General features: G+C 38.5%; 1 protein-coding gene across 1 annotated transcript in view; it reads right to left on the bottom strand.

The window, feature by feature from the left end:
- LOC140227863 (pleckstrin homology domain-containing family D member 1-like) overlaps positions 1–22,253 on the bottom strand; it is a 76,947-nt gene that overhangs the window by 10,931 nt on the left and 43,763 nt on the right. Inside the window, exons 7-10 of the mRNA XM_072308255.1 lie at positions 18,669–18,762; positions 7,911–8,092; positions 4,478–4,568; positions 2,455–2,671 (exon numbers count right to left, since the gene is read on the bottom strand). Of these exons, the coding sequence (XP_072164356.1) occupies positions 2,455–2,671; positions 4,478–4,568; positions 7,911–8,092; positions 18,669–18,762 (584 nt within the window). The remainder of the gene's footprint in view (positions 1–2,454; positions 2,672–4,477; positions 4,569–7,910; positions 8,093–18,668; positions 18,763–22,253) is intronic.

Here is a 22,253-nt window from a genome sequence, read left to right as displayed (position 1 = left end):
CACAAATTGAATTAGATGAGGGGATTACATCACGGCCTGGCCCCCACTGGTCTACACGCAAACAGTCACTAAATATCCCTTTGAGGTATAAATCACGCCAGAAAAACACACAAAATGTTCATCCTTTGCATGAGACTGTTGCAGCACTGCCGTAACAATGCAATGGTGGTGGGGAAATAGCTGCAGTTGCTACTCTTTTGACCAAAACATGTTTTAATTTCAGTGATATTCTTGATTCATGGATAACAGCTTTAATACCCTCAGCTATGTAACACATGGTCGCAACCAATATCACTCTGTAGTGAAGGCATGTGAAACACTGAAATTCCATTACATTCAAATATATGTCTGAGTACAATAAAGCCTCCACCCACTCTATCTCCATTGTACTCTATTCATCACAGTCATGTTAGACAAGTGTGGAATAGCAGTTTCACTCCATTGCATGACTCACACGAAGGAAATCTATTGCAAAGGATGAGTGAAATAGCAGTCCTACGTGCTAATCATATTGTTTTAGAAGATGCCATTCTTTGGGGGTTTTTTTTGATGTGATGCGGGAAGTTGCAGAATTCTTCCTGGTAGTAGACCCACTTTCCTAACTATCTTGATTGCTCACATGTAAAATGAATTTACAGAGAGTAATAATATTGCCATTGTAGTCAGCCACAATGGTAGTTAAGCGGTTATCCATGGTAACGATGAGGAAATCTCCTATAGGATATCTAAATTTTGTGAGGCAGACTATACTCCTTTATTTCACACAAACCAAAACATGCCTGATGCATGCACATTTCAAATGAATGGAAACTTTCAATTGTTCCTATAAAGATTATTTTTAAAAATTCAGATGCATTTAAACTTTTGCTGCATGCTTTCGTGACACCAAAGGCCATCTCCATCTGTTCGGCAGGTTTGCTGAAATTTGCAAGGTATGAAGAAGAGGATTCCAACGTCAAACAACAAACAGTATCATGAATTCATGAAACTGGGAAGAGTTCGGGTCGAAGTACTTTGTTTTGTTTTGTTTTTTGCTTTCCTTTCTGTTGTGAACATGTGACTCATTTCTGGATAGGTAAGAGTTACATCAAAAATTGGTTGCAGTCATCAGACTGCACTGAGGACATTCTGTGGTTTTCCTGTGGACTATTTTTGACTCTCAAGGGACCTTTAAACTAACTAAACCAGCTGTCATAATGTTTCCACACCTATTCAAGAGATTGAATAAGTGTGTGTGTGTGTGTGTGTGTGTGCGTATGTTCTCATAAACGGCTTAAATCGTGGATATTGTAGTGCTTTACTCCAGGCAACCGAGGATACATTTCACACTGGGCATATGCCCGTTTGTTCAAAGTATCTAAAACAAATGAAAAAGCGCCCTCAAAAGGCCCTACGGGTACCTTAGAGATACATAATGTACCTGCCCATTCTGCATAATTATTTGGGACCTTGAGCAAACTATCATATCCCCATCTGAAGCATCTTACAAGCATATGTATGTATGTGTGTGTGTGTGTGAGACAGAAAATTTTGCCTGCATGAAGCCATCAGACACTCCTAAAGATTAAACATGCTTAACCCCTCAAGGATGAGCTCATTTTGCTATAACACACATTTCCCATAGACAGCTACAACCTGTGTATACTCAAAACTAGTCTTCAATAGGTTAAAAGATTCAGCTGGGCATAAAATAATCTGCAGCACAGAACTGAACATGCTATTTGCTTGTCTGGTCAGTAGTGCCATGTTAATTCATGACACAATGTGAGAATACTCGGTGATTCAAACGTGCACTTCCATTTATGATATTAAGTCATCTTCTTCATGCTCACTTCAAAGATCAGTACTCTATGTGCTATGTACAAGAAAACTTGGTAATGAACACATATCTGAAAGGAAGTCCATACTCTTCATTTGCAAGATAATCATTGCCCTGATGAATTGTCCAGAAGTTAACATTTAGGGAAGTACAAATTGAATCACACTCTCACATTCTTTTGATAATTTAAAGGCACTGTTTACCATTTGCAGATAAAACAAAAACCCAGCTTTAGTGCTTCAAAATAGTTCTGAAATGTGACTTAGGGATAAAAAACAACCAGTGTAAAAAAGTTACTCAGTATAATCAATGTTAAGTATTGTAAAATATACAAATTGTGAACAATAGTTATAATATAATTGTTTCGAGACTAAACCGTCTACAGTTATGGTTTATTGACAAAAATAGTAATATCTCCTTATATTTTAGGCTTCATTTCAAAATTGTTATATGGTAGGGTGTTTTGTGATACAACTGACCTACACATATGCATCAAAAGTGATCACTCAAACATTTTTAAAATCACTGCTCCCAAAGGTGCACAGTACCTATAAAACAAAAATTCTACATACACTGATATCTGGCATAACAACATGTCAGGAGTGGCATATCATAAGCATTATTCATAGGCCTACGTTTGAGATGGGCGACATTGGTGAATATCTCGACGTCCAGCTGGCTCTGTCTCTCCGTCTTGGGGACCGGACTCTCGATCTCCTTCTCCTCCTTCAGCGCCGTCTCCAGCCGAGAGAGGGAGTCCTCTGCCTTCTTCAGTCTCCGCTCCGCGTCCCGCCTTGCGATGATCTCTTCCTTCAGCTCGGCATCGGTCAGCTCCTTCTGGACGGTCAAGTCCTGGGATGATGGGGGTCGATCAGAGCCATCTCATATTAACTGACCACTGGTCAATACACACATAATTACTGCATACAAGCTAAAGTACACTGTAAGACCTCTTTGAGAACACGTTCATTTCAGCTTTAGATGGAGCTGTGTATATTTACAGTACAAGCATGTATTAAAAAAATTTAGGATCACCTTGTGGTGTTAGATTTCAACCACGTGATGCTGTGTCATCAAACATTGCTGAGGGACATGGCTTGGGTCATATCTCATTCCTTTTTGTACAACACAACATGCAAAGTTTGTTATCAATATTCTTCTACTATTTTCCTACAAAAGACGACGCAAAAGCCCTTCAGAGAAAGTTGCACAGCTTTGCTCAACAAGTTACTTTTGTGTCACCTGCGAAATGGTCGAGAACCAGGCATAGTTTTAAGGTTAGACAACATGATCCCACTCGAAAACTCACATGACCTGTAAACAACTCATTGCATCCAAGATATCATGGCACGAATCAAATGCATGATTCTGATTTCAAAATCTCATCTTCCCTATATAGATAACATTTTGACACCATTATGCTGTTGATTTCCTTTTTTCGCCATCCAAACAACAATGAGGGAAGCATGAATCAGGTTTGAAAGCGCAAGTTAGAAGTCGGACGGTGAATAGCAATGTGGAAGTGATCTTGGGCAACAGACAGAAATTGAAACCATTGTGACTCTGCAAATTAATCACTCAAACACATCCTCTATTTCAAAGGGGAATTCCAGATCAGATAAAAGTTAGTCTGAAATAAATAGTAAAGGTTTACCAGGACAACAATGAAAAATTTGATCAAAATCAATTATATATTTTACAGAGGAAATAAAATAGCTAAGTTTTGATATATTCGGCAAAATGGTGCTAGTGTGCATGTGATATTTTCAGCCTTGTTGTAACGGAGAAGGCAAAATAGGGAAAATATGAGAGTTTTACCAGAAAAATCCTTCATACTTCATTTCACCACACGTTTCCGAAAGTATCTTGCTATATCGAGCGAGTTGTTCCGTAGACATGCCTGTTTGAAGTAATTATCAGGAAAATCTTCTCCAAACAACAAAACTGGGTTGTATCGTTGTTCACTGAAATGGGGTCTGTATGAATTACTTTCCCTTTCTAGTTGACTCCTCTCTGGGTGCGTTTGAGCCCTCTCCCAAAGCAAACTGCATCCTAATGTACCCATGCTAGTGGAGTGCTTAAATGCTCCGAAAGTATACCAAAATGTACCATACCACACTTCCCGCTGTGCTCCAAAAGCGTACCGTACTATACCGTACCATGTCGGAGAGTACTCAAACACAAAGCAGTCCACAAGCGTATTGTACCAGAAGTTTGCATAAGAAGAATATGCGTAACATACATGCCATAATATAAAGAGTTGATTCTCTTTGTTCGGGATACCTGTATGTAGTGTAGGAGCATGAGGTGAATGTGTTAGTAGCTACAAAACATGTGACCCCTCTGACTGGAGTCCAAAAAATAGCTGATGAGGTATGCTATCTCCACAGAGCACTCAAACGCTCCAAATCTGGCGAGATATGGTACAGTAAGGTACGATACGGTTCCTTTCGGTTCACTTTGCCTTAGAGCGCTCAAACGCGGCCACAGCCTGCCGTTGCTTCTTACAGGTCATGATGACTGTTTGAACTCTTTGGCTTGAAGACAATAACAAAGACAAATATGAAATCTCGTTGTTTGGTTGTTCATTATGATGGGGTTTGTATGAATAACTTTCCCTTTTTAGATGACTCCTCTCTGCCTATCATTGATTCTTACGTGTAATGATGACTCTAACTCTTTGGCTTGAAGACTGAACGATCTCTTCTCATCCTCCAGAATGTCGGCTTGCATCTCTTTCTCCTTCAGCCTGCAGTGAAGGAAGAGAATCTTGTCGTCATGGAAACAGCTCATCAGTGAAAATCATAGGAGTATGCAGATAGTTCATGGATGACTCAAACTCTGCAGCATTCTTTTTATGTGCAAGCAAGGATTGGCCAGAAGTTCAAGATATATTATGGTTTTACTGTCAGTTAGATATCGAATAAGACAAATATTTTGTTGCAAGTGACTGACAAATTACCCTTCATTGACATGAATAAGCACCACTTTATTCAGTATGCGAGTATTAGCCATCTATTAGCTATCCGTGAAATGAGATGGAACAATGGCAATCTTGTGATTGCCACAATAGGAGGCATCTATAGTTTACAAAAAGAGCAATCAAAATTTGTATTCTTCTGCTGCCACCTTTTATAGAGAGAATGCAGGATTCAAAAGTAACTTTTCAACTCCTTTTGTTTCTAGGAGAGAGAAGAAAAAATTGGACAAAATTTACTCGTGCATCATTATCTTTCTTGTCAGACAGCCAAGAAAAGTTACATAAGTGAACTGTCAGGACATATTTCTCACATGTCATTATATTCATAGCAGGTGCTCCTGCTATTCTGATGGCAAATTTGCAAACACAAGTAAACAGAGGTAAAGATTTTCAAGTAACGGTAACCTTCTGAGACTGGCATCAGATCATATTCACAGCAAAAGTGTGGGTTTTTTTTTCCAAATTAAAGTGTTGAGTACGATGCAAAATGAACATCAAATACAGAACATCTTTACACAAGATGATTAAATGTGAGATATCAGCAATATTATGTGATAATTCAGATTGAGACAATCTCAATATACTGTGAAAATCATATATTCTGTGGGGGTTTTATTTTCACTAATTTCACGATTCCAGGTGCTATTCATCAATTCTAAAACACACAAAAATATTAATTCTGATCCAAACGTGAATATGACATGCATATTATGTCCGTTTCTGCATTCATTCCTGTGCTCAAAAACTGCAAATTTGACCACTCGCAAAATTGATGGGAAGTCCCAATTCATGAAAAATTGGACTTGTTGAATATATGGCAGGTACAGTGTCCCCGCGTTCACATTGGACCCCGCGTTGCAGGGACAGTCACCAGAGATCTCATCTTTTATCCGACCAACCGTTCACACTGCTATCTCATCTGTCCCAGAGCTGTGGGGGCAATTGGGGCTTGGGGCGAGCTCTGCCACTCGAAACAAGGCATCGCGCATGCGCACATTTGATGACTACAGCTGGACGCTATCAATTATGCCCCAAGGTCACTCTCCCCTCCAAATCTTGTCCCCACACCCAACTTGCTTCAAGGGGACGAGGGGACAAGTCCCAGCGAGCGTTCACATTATGGTTTTCGAGGAGAAAGTCCCACAGCGCGGGACTTTTCCCACTTTTCGGGGACCAATGTGAACGCAGGGTATGTAACTCTACTGGGGGTTACCCCCTCCCCACCACACACACATCAATCTCATGAAGGCTGCTGTTGGTGACATTGCAAAGTACCTGGGCATTTTGCCAGGATGCAATGTGCCACCTTTTCACACCTTTCCCTCTTTAGCTCCTTCCAAAAAAAAAAAAAAAAAAAATGGATTGTGCCAAAATGTTGACACAGCCCATCAAGGACTACTATTGCCAAGAGGCCTTATCATTACTCTGTCTGGGCCAAGGTTAAAATTTCATTGTTAACTTGCCACAGGTTGTTTTTTCTTCTCTTTTAAAGACCTGTTTTCTTCAGACTTTTGGGTCAATAACAACAGCCAGGTAGAAGATTACTCTAGTCCACTGAATCATGAATGGTCTAGCTACAAAACTAAATGTATTTCTAGCAGAATAATAACTATCTTGTCATCAGTGTCATAGTATTGAACTTGATTTCACCTTTAAATTTTTGTCACTTCTGTAGGGTTCACTCCAAGAAATGCTGGCAGGACTCATGTAACCAGAGTAGACAACTTTGCATATCTGGCGATCAGATCTGCTATACATTGTTGCAGCATTGTCAGACACTTAGATTATGTGCATAGAAATGACGTAATATATACACAAATTCCACTCCAGCTCTGTCATCTCATTTTGAAAAGGCGTGGGTGGAAAGATTGTCCCTTTTTTTTTTTGGCTTACGTCACGCACCTTTTCTCTTCTGGGAAACTGATGTTGACGATATCATTTTGTCTCCAAAACTCTCTTGACATTCAGCAAATGTCCACTAATATTATCCATCTAGAGTCAATTGTGTCATTTTTATTTCCTTTTAAATTACATCCTGATAATACCCACAGAGAAGCTTTAAAGAAACTCTTCACTTGACACGCTGAGAAAAGCTGGAAAATGTCACTTTTCTCTGGAGCTGGTAAAACTATTGGGACACTGCAGGATACTTCAACATTGCCAAGATAGATTGGTTCCCTGATGAAGTGTCACTACAAATCAGTGAGCAATGGTTAATGTTCATTATAACCCTTTACGAGCTGTGAGTGCTGATTGCCACAGAAAACCCTACAGCCTTGTACAAACTGTCTAATGTCCCTGACAGAGAAAGAGGACATTTATGTAAAAATTTTCCGAGGCAGAATCACAATCCTAATCGCATTTGAAACATTTTCGGGATTAGATAAATGCAACCGTGTTTTCAAACGCGTTTAGAAACTCCATTCAAAGGATGTTTTGAAATGCATTTGAGACCACAATCGCCTTTCTGGGAGTGGATAAATGCAATGCCGTTTTGAAACATGTTTCAGCTGTTTCCACCTATGTTCTCTGCCCATTATTTGCGTGTGGATGATGAGGCATGTTTGGTGGTACGCAGTTGACCTTTACTTCCCAGGTCGAATGACATAAAGCAGCTGCACAGTGACAACACTCGAATCGTGATCGCATGACCGGTTAGATAAACGCGGCACCCCGAGAATCACGTTTCAAACCACATTTGCAAACACCATTCCAAACGCGTTTTGAAACATGATTCACTCTCTCGAGTAAGATAAACGCAGCCAAAGATTTAAGAGTTTCCTACAAGCAAACTCCAAGACTGTGACAGCACCCCTTGGACCCCCTATCTGTACCAATGAATCAAATGTGCACAAATTTTGCACACATAGCTATGGACAAGAAATAAAAGTGGTACGCAGAGGCTTAAGTCACATATTTGCTGTGTACCGATGCGATGAAAACTTAACAGTGATAACATCGGCAAGCATAGCTCTAACAGGCCAAGCATATGATTATATGTATAACCATAACCAAACTCTTCTTTGTCAAATCAACTCATGTACTTCATGGTTCGAGCATACAGTCAGAATGGACAAGAGGTGCGAGGTGAGAAAACGAAGAGGTGCCGACCTATCCTCGATGACGCAGAGCTCGTTCTCGAGAAGGTTGGTCTTGTTCTCTATGTCCTTCAGGTTGTCCTTGAGGGCATTAGTCTCGGAGACCAGGGTCTTGTTGACGCTACTCAGCTGCTGCATCTCGGTCTCCCGCTTCTGGAGTTCCAGCTCCTTCTTCTCCCTTTCCAGAGCCAGCGCCTGAAGGTGTCAGGTATGGAGACAAAAAGAGGATGATGATGGTGATATCATGAGAAATACGGTAGACTTATGAGATGCATTAAAATGCCATGGTATCATGGTAATTTGTTGGCATCATTCTAATTGGCGAAATACCAAGGTAATAAGATACCTGCAGTATTTTCCTTGGTACTGATCACGTTATCACATTTACAAGATACCAGGCGATTTCTGGCCCAAATGTACACCTCTCCCAGGTAAGCACTGCTCATGCACATATTCCTCAGGCACTGGCACTGTGTCAGATCACACGGGAAATACATTGTGGTATGATCGGTGGTGTTTCATGACACGATTCATTCAAATCTCGCATGTGCATTAACTGCGAAGTTTGAATCATCACCCTATATATATACCACAATATTTAGCAATGTATTTCAAAATAAACTTACTGATATATTTGCATTTACATCATTTTGAAATACCACACAAAATACTACTGCAGTATTTCACTGTAAATGTCAATGCACCTATGGTTGAAAAGAATTCTTATTGGTTTGTCCAAGTCTTTCCACTGCTCCCAGTCAAAACAACTTCCACTGTGCGACACATCTTCCACTAACTACACAAGACTTATTATACTTAGCAAGTCAAAGAACACTGACTCTCAAAAAAAGAAATTATTACCTACTGAAAAGTAACCTATAGAGGTTATCTTTGGGTTGTCTTTGTGAAATATATTCAAGCATCAAATAGACACGAACATAAACAGATATATCGTTTCAAATGTATGAAATGTTCAGAAACGGGGCCTCAAAATCTGTTGCAGCACTGGGCATGTCTGGCCTAAATTATTGTCCTTCAGGAGAGGATATGCTGTTTGGAGATAACACACACTGCATTTTCCTGAGGTCAATGCTGTTGTTTTTGAATGATTTCAAGTGATTAGCATTTCACGCCCTTCTGATAGTTTTAAAAAGAAGTGATCAAATGATAGGCCATGGGGTCAATGTGGCCAGAATCATCATTATCTTCATGTGTATTTCTGTAAACATATTTAGTGCAGTAAGAGATGGTACATGTATTACACGTTTACTATGGGAAGGAAAATATATTTTTTGTCATTGTCAATGAAAATGTTGCTCAGATTTTCACTGATTTGTTGTTTTCACGATGGCTCTCACTAACACACAAGTGCCTCTTTGCTGTAAATTCAGAGTTTGTATCAAAAACTAAATAATCTTAAAGTAACTTTGTGTTGGCATAGTCAAGTACAGAATGGATTGATAGTAACTAAACAATCCCAAATATATTAAAAAATGGACTACTGTAGAACGCAACATTTTTGAGGCATAAAATTTTTGCGAATTGGAGCTGACTGCCTTTTTCTTGGCATGAAATTTTCGCGAGTTGCCTCAAACATTCAATGCATATAGCGTGTATTTTAATTTCGCGAATCTTGGCTCTCGCAAAATTTGCGAAATCAAAATGCACACAAACATTCCTCGTTTTACAGTATTACTATTCAATATAATAAAATTGACAGGAATAATATTTTTTATTAAAAGTGACTGCAATGTTTAGTTATAATTATGAGCTTTAACCATTTTTTTTTTTTTTACCTATGGGCACACCTATTAACAGATGACTATCTCGTAAGTCCTACTGAGTGCAAGGATCTCTCTCTTAAGCCCAATTTTCTTGAATATTGGATTTCTTATGACAATTTTTTCATTTGATCAACTTACAACTTGTAAATGGTAGTTTGCTGTCACCAAGCAACCACACAACTTCCTTTCAAGCAAATATATATATATATATTTTTTTTTTTTTGGAAATCCAGTCATCAAACCTCTTTTGATTCTGCAATAACAGGATTAACTATTCACTTCCATTTTTTGTTTCTTTTCTTTCTTTGACATCAGCCATTAATCTTGCTCAACATCTGTGTAGCACATTTTGATTCCAGAGGGAAATTTGATATCGAAACCTATTTCAGCGCGCTGCCAAAAAAAGTATGCATTCTTCACACAAACAGGACAAACAGGTTATTATCAATTACACAGCTTCGAGAATTTCACTTCCATTTGGCAGTGTACAAACAAGATGTGAGTCATACAATGAGTTGGGGGGGGGGGGGAGGGGTGTACAGGCAAATAATTGTGGAAATAATTCATATACAGCAGTGACCAAAATTCTATTTGGACTGAATTTTGTGCACACTTAATGTTTTTCTTTCGACCAAAGATTTCTCCTTTAAAATGACTTTTCCTTCAGCCGTTTCACTTCACACTGCCAAATGAGTCTGATATATACCTCATTAATCTAGTATCTATACCAGTACATATCTTGACCAAGAAAAGTTGTGGAGATTGATATAAAATATGAAGGTTTTATTCCTTCCTACCAAGATGAGGTTATCACAGGGGACTTGAATTCATATCTTTTTGTGTGCAGTACTAGCATATTATCACTACATTGTGCCAGAAGCCCACAGGTGAATAGATAGAACCACTTTGAGGTGTGTAACAAAAGCTCAGCATCACATAGCGGAGGAGGCATCTTACAAGTTTGGGAATAGGAACTATCAAAAACATAAATAATTGAATTACACACCCTGACCAAACAAATTCTTGGCAATGAATTTTTAGAGTTTGCATTCCTCCAGTCATATAAATTTATATAAACTCGATTGTCATAATTACGCTTGAAAATTCAACTAAAAGCCCCTTCAGATGCAAACTCAGCATAGAGGTGGAAGTAGCAAAGGACCATAAATAACACAGAACAAATTAGAAAGAAAATAACCATACAAGATCAATATGGACTTTATTGATTGCTTACCATGCTATCATAAAAGGGATGCAAAAAATATACAGCTTATACCAAGTTTCTATTGGCAGGCATCTCTATATATATATACGACAATCAAACATTGCTTTAAACAATGTAAGATGGATCTTACCTACTTTTTTGGGGGGTGGGGGATGACTTTTCAAATACTTCGTACAAATGTTTTTATTGCAGATGTCTATTTGATGATCCCTGATCACAGCGATATGCTTGTTTGTTGTTGTTCATATGATTGGTATAATTCATATAAAGCAGTGTGTAAGTAAGTAAGTAAATTGACTGAATAACACGATTACACAAAGTGTTTGTGAATTACTGTGTTGCCCTGTTGAATTAAACTACAAGGGTCGATATTGTGTCCTACACATGCTTGCAGCGATTTTAACATGAATTCAACGTTAAAATCTCAAATTCCATCATATCATCAACATGACCTCATTATGACTTGACCTGATACTTGTGACATCATTTCAATATACTGGCTCATGTGTTCCGCACACACACACAAGCAAACAAGTTGCCTGCTCACAAAATAATATGTCAAACCACAGGTGAATAGATAGAACCACTCTGAGGTGTGTAACAAAAGCTCAGCATCACATAGCGGAGGAGGCATCTTACATGTTTGGGAATAGGAACTATCAAAAGCATAAATAATTGAATTACACACCCTGACCAAACAAATTCTTGGCAATGAATTTTTAGAGTTTGCATTCCTCCAGTCAGATAAATTTATATAAACTTGATTGTCATAATTACGCTTGAAAATTCAACTAAAAGCCCCTTCAGATGCAAACTCAGCATAGAGGTGGAAGTAGCAAAGGACCATAAATAACACAGAACAAATTAGAAAGAAAATAACCATACAAGATCAATATGGACTTTATTGATTGCTTACCATGCTATCATAAAAGGGATGCAAAAAATATACAGCTTATACCAAGTTTCTATTGGCAGGCATCTCTATATATATATACGACAATCAAACATTGCTTTAAACAATGTAAGATGGATCTTACCTACTTTTTTGGGGGGTGGGGGATGACTTTTCAAATACTTCGTACAAATGTTTTTATTGCAGATGTCTATTTGATGATCCCTGATCACAGCGATATGCTTGTTTGTTGTTGTTCATATGATTGGTATAATTCATATAAAGCAGTGTGTAAGTAAGTAAGTAAATTGACTGAATAACACGATTACACAAAGTGTTTGTGAATTACTGTGTTGCCCTGTTGAATTAAACTACAAGGGTCGATATTGTGTCCTACACATGCTTGCAGCGATTTTAACATGAATTCAACGTTAAAATCTCAAATTCCATCATATCATCAACATAACCTCATTATGACTTGACCTGATACTTGTGACATCATTTCAATATACTGGCTCATGTGTTCCGCACACACACACAAGCAAACAAGTTGCCTGCTCACAAAATAATATGTCAAACCATTACATGGCTTCACATCCAGCGTGAGGTAAAATTTGTGACAAGATAAGACTTTATCTCCAGCTCAATGTGGGGGAGAAAAAAAATCACAGGAAAATTATCTGTTTTTGCATCAAGATGCAAAAATTAATTTCCTTTGCTACAGTAAATCATGGCAAAATATAAAAAGAAACAAACAAAAATCACTTGGTTGCAAAACGAAGCTCTTTGGATCTCCAGACTGAGCATGCCTAGACAATGACTAGAACATGACTATGTGTATCGAATTGTTGGTATCTAGTGTGGCAAGTTCCATTATTGGATAAAACAAAATTCATAGTTTCTTCATGCACCGTTAACTCACAGGTGTGCAGGCAAATTATCGCGAGAGCTTAGTAAAATGTCAAGCTGAATTGAATTGATTTTCACATTGCGATGCATATTAAGTGAGTTAAAAAATATTTGTGTCCAGATGAAAGAATTACTGGTTTTTGAATTACATTGCCAGAATATATGTTTTTAAAACCCGTTGATTTTCAAGCGCGTGTGAATGGGCCTACAGGTTCCCATCCAATGCAACCTAGAGAAGTTTTGTGACAAGATTAAACTTGATCTCCAGCTTGAAAGAAAAATAAAACCCACCATAAAACCACTGTAATCTGGTCAGTGCTGTCTGATTTAGCAAGTAAAGTCAGTCATTACCATGACCAACCTGTTTGTGTATAATGTCAATGTTAGCTTGAGATAACGGCCTTCAGAGAGTTAATTGCCAGTTATTGGCTCGCAATCCGTGCCCCTTGCCCTCCCTCCACCCTGTTTGGTCTTGCACTATAAGCAGGGGATTACGCCGGCCCAACCGCTGGGGTGACGCAGGCACGCAGGAAGCCCCAGCGCCTGGTCAACCATGGCGTGAATCAGCGTTGGTCATCGCGTCCGTGCAAATCTGGCCCCTCAGTCGCCGCCCTCGTCCAATCTATAAATACACAACAAAGCGCCTCTTCCTTCCCCATGCTGTGGTTCACACAAATGCCACTGTAAATACACAAGATGAGCAGCTAATATCTCGACATGCTTTCAGCAATAGCACTCTCACGAAGCTGCTCCTAGTTAGAAAATAGCCTGAAAAATGTGCCATCTCGTCAATTTGTTGTAATATATCTACTACTCAGTTAGTCCACTCTATCTGTATTACAGAGAGAGATTCTTAAGTTACCTGCCTAGGAAAATGTCCATCCTGGACTATTTTTTTAATGCACGCGGTTCAAATTAGTGTCAAATTATCTGACTTTGAATATTGTGACTGCAAGATAGTTACTGTGGCTGTTGTTCTATGTTCATTAACAAACAAAAAAAGAGTAAGGACAGCATGATTTTCAATGACAGGATATGTTTCTTTGTACCACTGATACGACATCTTCAGATATCAGTCCTGCTGATGGTGCCTCACTGTCGTTTCATTGATGCCGACTCACAAAATCATCATGGCAGTGTTAAAACAAAACATGACTCCCTCCCTCCTCAAATTGGCAATGCATTGTTTCTCAATTGACAAGTGCACTGCCATTTACTAAAACAGTTGCTAATCTCAAGGGTATCATGTCACCATCAGATCCAAACTTCCTTCAAATCCTTTCAAATCACAGGAAATTAACATGGAATTTCTCATTTGCTAGAATAACAACATTCCATTATTATATCTCAACAGTAAATATTGGAATGTTTCCAAAAGTTCGGCAAAGTCACCCTCTTTCCAAAAATAGTCCCTAATACTGGCATGATAAGAATGCACGGCAACTGCTTTAATCCCATACTACCCGGCTTGTGTTGGCATGCTCGGCTACTTCCTGCATGGCCATACCAAAGTCAACTTTTGGATTGAATCAGAGAATCCCGGCTTTGGTCTGGCACATCAGAAAAGTTTGCATGTGAGAGAAATTCCATGGCAGAGGCAAGGTTGACCTGCGATCTGGAATTTGATAAAATTCTGACAACCTTCCTGCATCTCTGCTCATTTCATCAATTATTCAAAAATCACACATGATCACTATCATAAAGCTCACCAGAAGTGTATGAAAACATACTCTGGTTACTAGTATAACATGCAACTTGATATCAATTCTCTCCCACACCCCTTTCTCTGTTATGTTGTAACACAATGTGATAGAAAAGGGCTACAAAAATTGACTATTATCATCATCATTGCATTATTGTTATAATTATGATTATAATTATGATCACAATAATAAAAATTATCATTACTATTATTATTATTATCACTACTACTACTACTACTACTACAATTATCATTATCATCATCATCATCATCATCATCATCATCATCATCATTCATTCATTCATTATATACCACTCACTGCTAGTGAATACTTTCTTAGTCAACATCAGATATCTTTGCTTTTTCCTGCCTCCAGAAGATCTCATTGCATTTCTCCTCATCACTTCTAAAACGTCATAGGGACAAAAACCATGAACTCTACACTTTTTACCTACATTCACAATCACAGCAAGAACGCCACAGAGGTACAATTATGCACCCTTGGAATACGTATGCTTGATCCTTGAACCAACAGCGCACGTATACACACACTCACACACACACACACACACACACACACACACACACAACCTCTGACATGACCCCTTTACTTCTTTCTCTTCCACACATGTTCAGGGTGCTCAAGCCATGTTACTGCACCAAATTTGGCCTCAAAGCTTTACCTGTAGGGGGCTCTCCATGGTGGTAGCAACAAAACTGGGTTTTCCCACATTCCATGCTTCTGTTTAGAAGTTGCTAGGCAACTCACATTACAAGTACATTTGACATTAAAAAAAAAAGCTAAAAATGACTCTCCACAGTGCATTTCTTTCCAACTCTATCAGACTTTCCCCGTCCTTATTTCTGTTGATGATATATATGCTCCGCAGTAAAAATTCCAGGTTTTTGGTCATGTGACTTTCCGTACCACATGCCTGTATGACGGAATGAGTTCATCCTGCACCTGTTTTCAAGGGATTGTGACATCCCATCTTAGGAGGATAGACAGATCCTATGGGGATCACTACTTAGAAGAAATACCCCCATAAGGAAGTCCACAAAAATCTATATGTTAATGTTGCAGAAAAAAAAAAGACAAAGGACCATGTTTAGGGAGAAAGTAATGCCACTCAATGACTTTGCTTCCTCATTCCTTGAATCATACCTCTTGGAATTGAAGAAGGTCATACATATCTTTTTTATATGGACCCAAAACTTGTCACCTCATGAAAATAATGTCTGAAATCTGGCAAACAGCTCTGCTACCATTATCAAACTAATTGATGTGTAACGTGAGCTAGGGTATTTTGTCGTCTGAACTTAGGAATGTACTGTGTCAACACCTCCATGGAACACAGTGAAAGATTCCTTCCTCCCCCCCCCCCTTCCCCCTTTAACCTTTTCTCTTTTCTCTCTCTTGTTCAACTCCTAGGCTTCATACCAAAGGTGCGTTGTCCTTGATCCTTGACTGAGTGGAATGAGTAATGAGTTCAACACAAAGTAGCTCCTTTGCGTGTTACCATGGCAACAAATACTATCCCATACCACCAAATCCTGAGTTCTCCCACCCCCTAAATAGCTCCTTCCAAACCACTCGCATTCCCCCCTGTCAATTAATTTCCCTGATTCACAGCATATCACAGGGAACAGAGATGGCAAGAACGTGCAAGGACCTGGATTTTGGCAGAATTCGTGTCCTGTTCGCTCACAGAATGAGCCACAAAAACAGTACGATAAGACACGTAAGAACCTTACATCAAGTCTGCCTTGAATTCAATTTCCTGCATCAGGGACATACATTATATGCAGCGATGAAATCTGACCATGGGAATTTGATCAGAAACAATTGGAAACCAACGATCGTCCACTGGGTACCAGAACTGATAAGAATCACCAATGTGCAGATTAACTGTGAACCATCGGAAATATCAGGTCAAATCACCAAAGCCGCGATCACTACCTGGTGTTACCCTCCCAAGGACTGAATAATAATCTGATATGAATTTCAAACATAATAACCACAGGTTGTACTCACACCAAGGAAAAAAAAAAATCCCCCGTAGAAATGTCCTCAAAAGTAAAGTTAGCACTACTGCTATGTCATATTTGAAGATTTGAAGAAAGTATAACAAAGCAATAATAGTGAATGTTATCATCTCTGTTTCATCTAAGTCTTTCATAAGACAATACAAATAGGAGAGGCATGGAGATTGTGATATACTCATATGCAGTAATTTTACAAAGAGCATTACTCATTTAAATATAGAGTTTTCATTTAATCTTTTTTCAAATATAATAGAACCATAACTATCAAAATATGATACAACATACTGTATAAGCTGTTATTTTTGTGAGGGTTTAATTTTCGCGAATTTCGCGAATCACAGTTGGATCGCGAATTTAACAACACGCGAAAATGTCTCCATGCGCCCTGTTGATAGTGCATTAATGTAAGCGTCGCCGTCAATTCGCGAAAACAACACCTCGCGAAAATGTCAATGGCCTCGTCATTCGCGAAAATATCTGTACGCGAAAATAACAGCGTATACAGTACTCATATATGCGTGAATGCCTTGGAATATAAATCTGCTTCACCCATTCTATTTGGTCTAACTTACAGGTGGTACACGAATAATGCACTGTGTGGGGACAAAAGCATGTGGACAAGAGCGAAAAGAAATTGTGTGAATGAGCCTAATGTCTCCCATCCAAAGAGGGATTTTAAAACCCTGCAGTGTCTTCCCATTAGATCTCAAGGTGTCTCCTCAATCTTGGCTATCCGTTTGACGTGCTCTGCGTGACTTGACTCATCACGACATATGCAAGGACACTTGCACACATGTGACATGACACAGAAATACAGGCTGACTGAGCAATATGAACCAGCTGTGTGCCACCATCAAAATATCACTTTAGAAATCATAGGACTGTCATAAGAACCCCCCCCCCCCCAAAAAAAAAAAGTCTTTCAGTATTCGCTGAGATTTGCAAAGCGTTCAAAAGAAATGTGCCTTTCTCTCCCGGACGTCACTCAATGGAAGTTTGCAGAGCATACCAAGCCAGTATTATTTTCGCTCTCTTGAGTTCTTTATGAGACTGGTGATTTGACTAGTATTGGTGCTGAAAATGCTTTAGTTGAACTTTTCAGAGGAACCCAGACTAATACAAGTACAAAATGTATTGACACATGTATATCATATGTATGTGTGTAAGCACGTATGTACATGTATGTAAGTATGTAATTCATGTATGTAGGTATGTATGTATGGAGGCATGCATGTATGTATGTTTGCATTTTATAAACTGGTATGCAAGACTGAATACCGGAAGAAAGTGGGCATTGCGGATTTGTGTGAGTAAGTCCATGAAGAAATAGTAAGAGGTGTGCTAAAAGTTATTGGTACATTTCAAAACTGAAATGAGCACCCTACTTTCCTCTTGGTAACATAACCATTGTCTGGTATTCTTAATAATCCAATAAACAATAAACTGAAACATTTATATCACACTACCGTAGTATATGTGCAAAGATGTGCAAAGATCTGTCAAACATCAATTGTTAAAAAGCTTTCAATGACCAATTATTACTACAGTGTCATCCAAGTGACTGCATGTTATTGCAGTCCAAATCCTGTTTAATAATCACCTCACACAACCATTTCCTGACACACTGGAGTTTATGTACCGGTACCAAAGAGCTTATTAATGAGTAGGTGCTAGAGTGCGGACTATGCATACGCCCTGTACAACTGTTTTGTTAGCGCACAGGGAGCACGGTGAAAAGTTAGGCGGTAGGCTCACCCCTCATGCTAACACCCTAGCATACGAGCAACCAAGAAGCAGCCAAATCTAGAAGTGCGTAATCCCATACAAGTTAAAAAGTTCAAATACGCGCTGTAAAAATGTTACTTGAGCACGAAGAGTCTGCCATTACTAAGTGGGTAATGGCAGCCTCTATATGAAATCTCAGACACCATTGTATAGTTTGCCCTCTAGAGGTGGTGAGGAGAAAAATCTCTTTGACCGGTACCTTATTTTACAAGGTATCAGTTCAGTCCCACACATAGCATCTCACGATTGGGGGGGGGGGGGGACATTAGTTTACAAACACGTGGAATAACAGAAACGGTGACTGTGTGTGACATCACCAATATCTATTTCAGAAAGGGAAATTACGTAAGGCAGTTCACAAACGTCAAGCCAGTTACCCTTCAAAAAAAGAGAAGAATTTGAAAAAATGAAGCAAACCGTTCACATACCTTGATACCTTCTAGGTAACTCTCAGACGCACGGCTCAGCTGCTCTTTCTCACTAGCGACTTGCTGCATGTTTCTCATCGTCTCGTCTAGCTCACTGTGAAGCAAAAAAAAACAAAAACAAAACAAAACAAAACAGTATGTTACTCAAACTGATACAAGATCAGAGTTTGTGTTTAAGCTAGCCCGAGATCATTCAATGAGCACATGGAATACAACTTTGTATCTCTGCACAGTGCAATAGAATGAAACTATCACTGAGCTTTAATTAAAAAAATTTATTTTTCGCATGTAATTCATAAGTATCTCATTCGATACATATCATATAAGCTTCTTTGCTGGGCAATACACAATTGTGTATGCTATTGATAATGGGATGACAGTTAATTACATTGTTGATTTTGTGAAAAGTGTTGGATTTTATTGCCATGTTGCATGCAGAAAACGAACAAAGAACTCTTTCATTCACTGGCTGGGTCTCTCAGGCAAAGTCATGTATCACTGTGGCTTAAAATGCAGAAATGAAGACTAGCCTTCTCACATTCCTGTTGCACGGTCCATGACACAGAGATATTTACTGAAGGAAATGAACTGTGTCCCGGGAGTAGAATTATGCTCTTTTTCCAGACAAAACCAACCTCTGGCACTAATGCACACATAATTTGGCTGGCAGCAAATCTGCATCACACCAACAAAGGTTTATGAAATGATTTGCATGAAAGGGCCACTTTCCTTCTCATTTTTTAATGAATGACAAGATCGACAGCCTTTGTAAATAACATGACAAGAAAAAAAAAAATGTTGAATTACCATGAAGATATTGACACCCTATCCTTGAGGAAGATACAATGCACCTATACCTTGTATATCTTTTAAGGCAGGTTCAAACACAGCATTGCCATTTGCTTTTTAAAATAGAATTTGGCTAATGGCATTAGTAGAAATCCTGCTATGAAATTGTCATATAAACTACATCTTATATCCAGTATATCTCAGCATCTTTAATTTGTAAGGATTCTTTTTTTTTTTCCAGAAAGCTACTTTGATAACTTTAACCTTTGGATAAAATCTGCTTGCACTACTTTTTGAGATGATAGTTATCCCTTTGGGATAGTTTAATTATCAAGTTATCAGATATGACAATCTTTAAGACCATTTTCTTTGGATACCTAAAAGGCTTTCATAATGTGTATGAAATCCCATCCAGACAACAAATTGCTGTAAGTTACTGCTCTATTCTACTCCCATGCAAAAGCTTTTAGAGACTCAGAAACAATATTAATGACTAGACATCACCAGCAAATGCGCTGGAAAAAAAATAATGTCCTTATTGTAACAATGGTGGTCTTGAAAGGGGATCAAATTAACTCTTTTAAATTTTTCTTTTTCCGCGATAAACAAGGATCACTTTACAAGTAAAACATCACATACTTAAGGAAGTAGAGCTTACTTTAACAATCTCCAATGCGCAACCTCAAAAAGAAAAAAAAATATCATGCAATATCCAGGCTTCTTTTTATCAAAGTCTTCATCCTAAACATTTATGTTTATTCATCTTGATCAGTTTTTTTTTTTCCTTACATGAGTGAACTCCACTCTGTTGTAATCCACACCATGTGTTGGGGTTATGAAAATAAGGTAATTCATGTCCAAGAGTGTTTGCATCTCGAGCCGACTGAACATATCATTTGCAGCATATGTATCAGTGTACATCTAATAAACCTCAAACATCTTTCTGGTGATAGAGGGAATGATGATAGGTCCAGATTTCCAGAGAGCATTTCATGATATAGAGAGGTCACACCCATCGGCCTTTAGCCGACACGGATCTCGTCAAAATCTTGAATGAACAGAGTTGATGCTGGCAATTCCTGACAGCACAGAGTCACTTAAATCACAACTTTTCCAGAATTTGTGTATCTCATAACCCCATGCTAAATTTATAAGTCAAAAAAAGAGGGAAAAGCAGTAACAGAAGAAAAGCATACAGGACATTCTGATGGATATTTTGATGAAAATGGGGTGTTATACACTACACTATTTCTGTAAATCTAAGCCTGTTAGTCAATTCTCATACTACAACATTCTTGGCATACTTTGATGAAAATGTTTTACTAATCTCTTCACCTGAAAACTGCAATCCTGCAATTTGCTAATCAAGTGCAATCATGAACATAATGCATCAGAGGGAACAACCACAACAACAACAAACACAGCACCAGGACAGAGTACAAAAAAGAACAATGATTAGTGATCCCAGGGTATACAAATACATCCTGCAAGATAGATAAAGTATCATACATCCCATCCGAATGGGTACATAATAGTTTGAGCTGATCCGTCATTCGGTTTGTTGTACTGTATACCTTTGAATGAGTTAAATTCTTCACAATTTCCAAACATTAGTTTGGCAGGACTTTGGCCCTGTGCGTGTCTCTCATCAAATTTTATGGTACGCAAACATATAAATGTAAATTTGTTTTCTGGCATGGTAAACACCCTTTGTGTGGGTTGCACACAAACTGTGCCCTAAAACTTACAACATGCCCTCAAAACAAATACACAAGTACATGTGCATGCAGCACTTACACCTGTTGAATGCATGAGCAAGACATGGCCTCAGCCAATTTTAAAGCCCATAGTAAATGATCAAGGGAAACCCCCTCCATATATTTCAAAACCTCCCATCTCTTTCAGAATGGTCACACTCCAAAAGAACAAATCATAGTGCCTGGAGGCATTCTACACAACTGATATGTTACGAATAAAATGCTAAAATGATTGTTTAATGTTCACTATAAAATATTCTGAACTTGCCAGGTAAGAGTCAAAAGGGCACTGATGATAATCATTCTACAGAGTTAACAATGTTTTGCTTCTCCACTGATGACTTACATAATGCTGCCCTTTGTCCCAACAACTGTACACAAAGTTCCCATTTATGATGTTCCACTGAATCATGTCCAAAACAGGAATACACCCAATACGCAATCAATGATCAGATCTATCAAATTGAACTATGCCCTTCTGCAGCAGCCAGTATACTGAAACAAGCTATAATTGTCGATAAGAGGTGAATAGCTAGAAGACTTTAATATACTGTAAAAGTGGAAATTTTCACGCATTTGGCGCAACCAGAAACTAGCGCGAAAATAAAAAGCATGCGAATATTTTTGCTTGCCACATGTTCCTGTACTTGCTATATTGATTCCACAGAATTAAAAACACGCGAAACTCTTCTTACTCGACCAAGCATGAAAAATTAGTCGCGCGAAAATATCCACTTTTACAGTAGTATACACTGTACTACACAAACGCAGTTTCTACCAAGACTGTAGGGCCTATGTGTCTGTCACCTTTTTTTTTAAAACCCTACAATCTCATTCTACCTGATGTCAGTTGCTACCAAGGTTAGAAATGAATGAGTTATAAAATGACACAATACTTAACCACTTTTTCAGACAATTGTGGCCAACTGCACCAGACTAGAACTGTACATTTATCACCAAAAGGTAAACATTGCTTAATACTACACAAAGCAAAATATGGAACTGTGGCACTAACAGGAACAGATTGGTCCAAAGTGCA

Source organism: Diadema setosum, chromosome 1 (assembly GCF_964275005.1).
Source record: "Diadema setosum chromosome 1, eeDiaSeto1, whole genome shotgun sequence".
NCBI lineage: Eukaryota > Metazoa > Echinodermata > Echinoidea > Diadematoida > Diadematidae > Diadema > Diadema setosum.
This window is presented reverse-complemented; position numbering and strand designations above follow the sequence as displayed.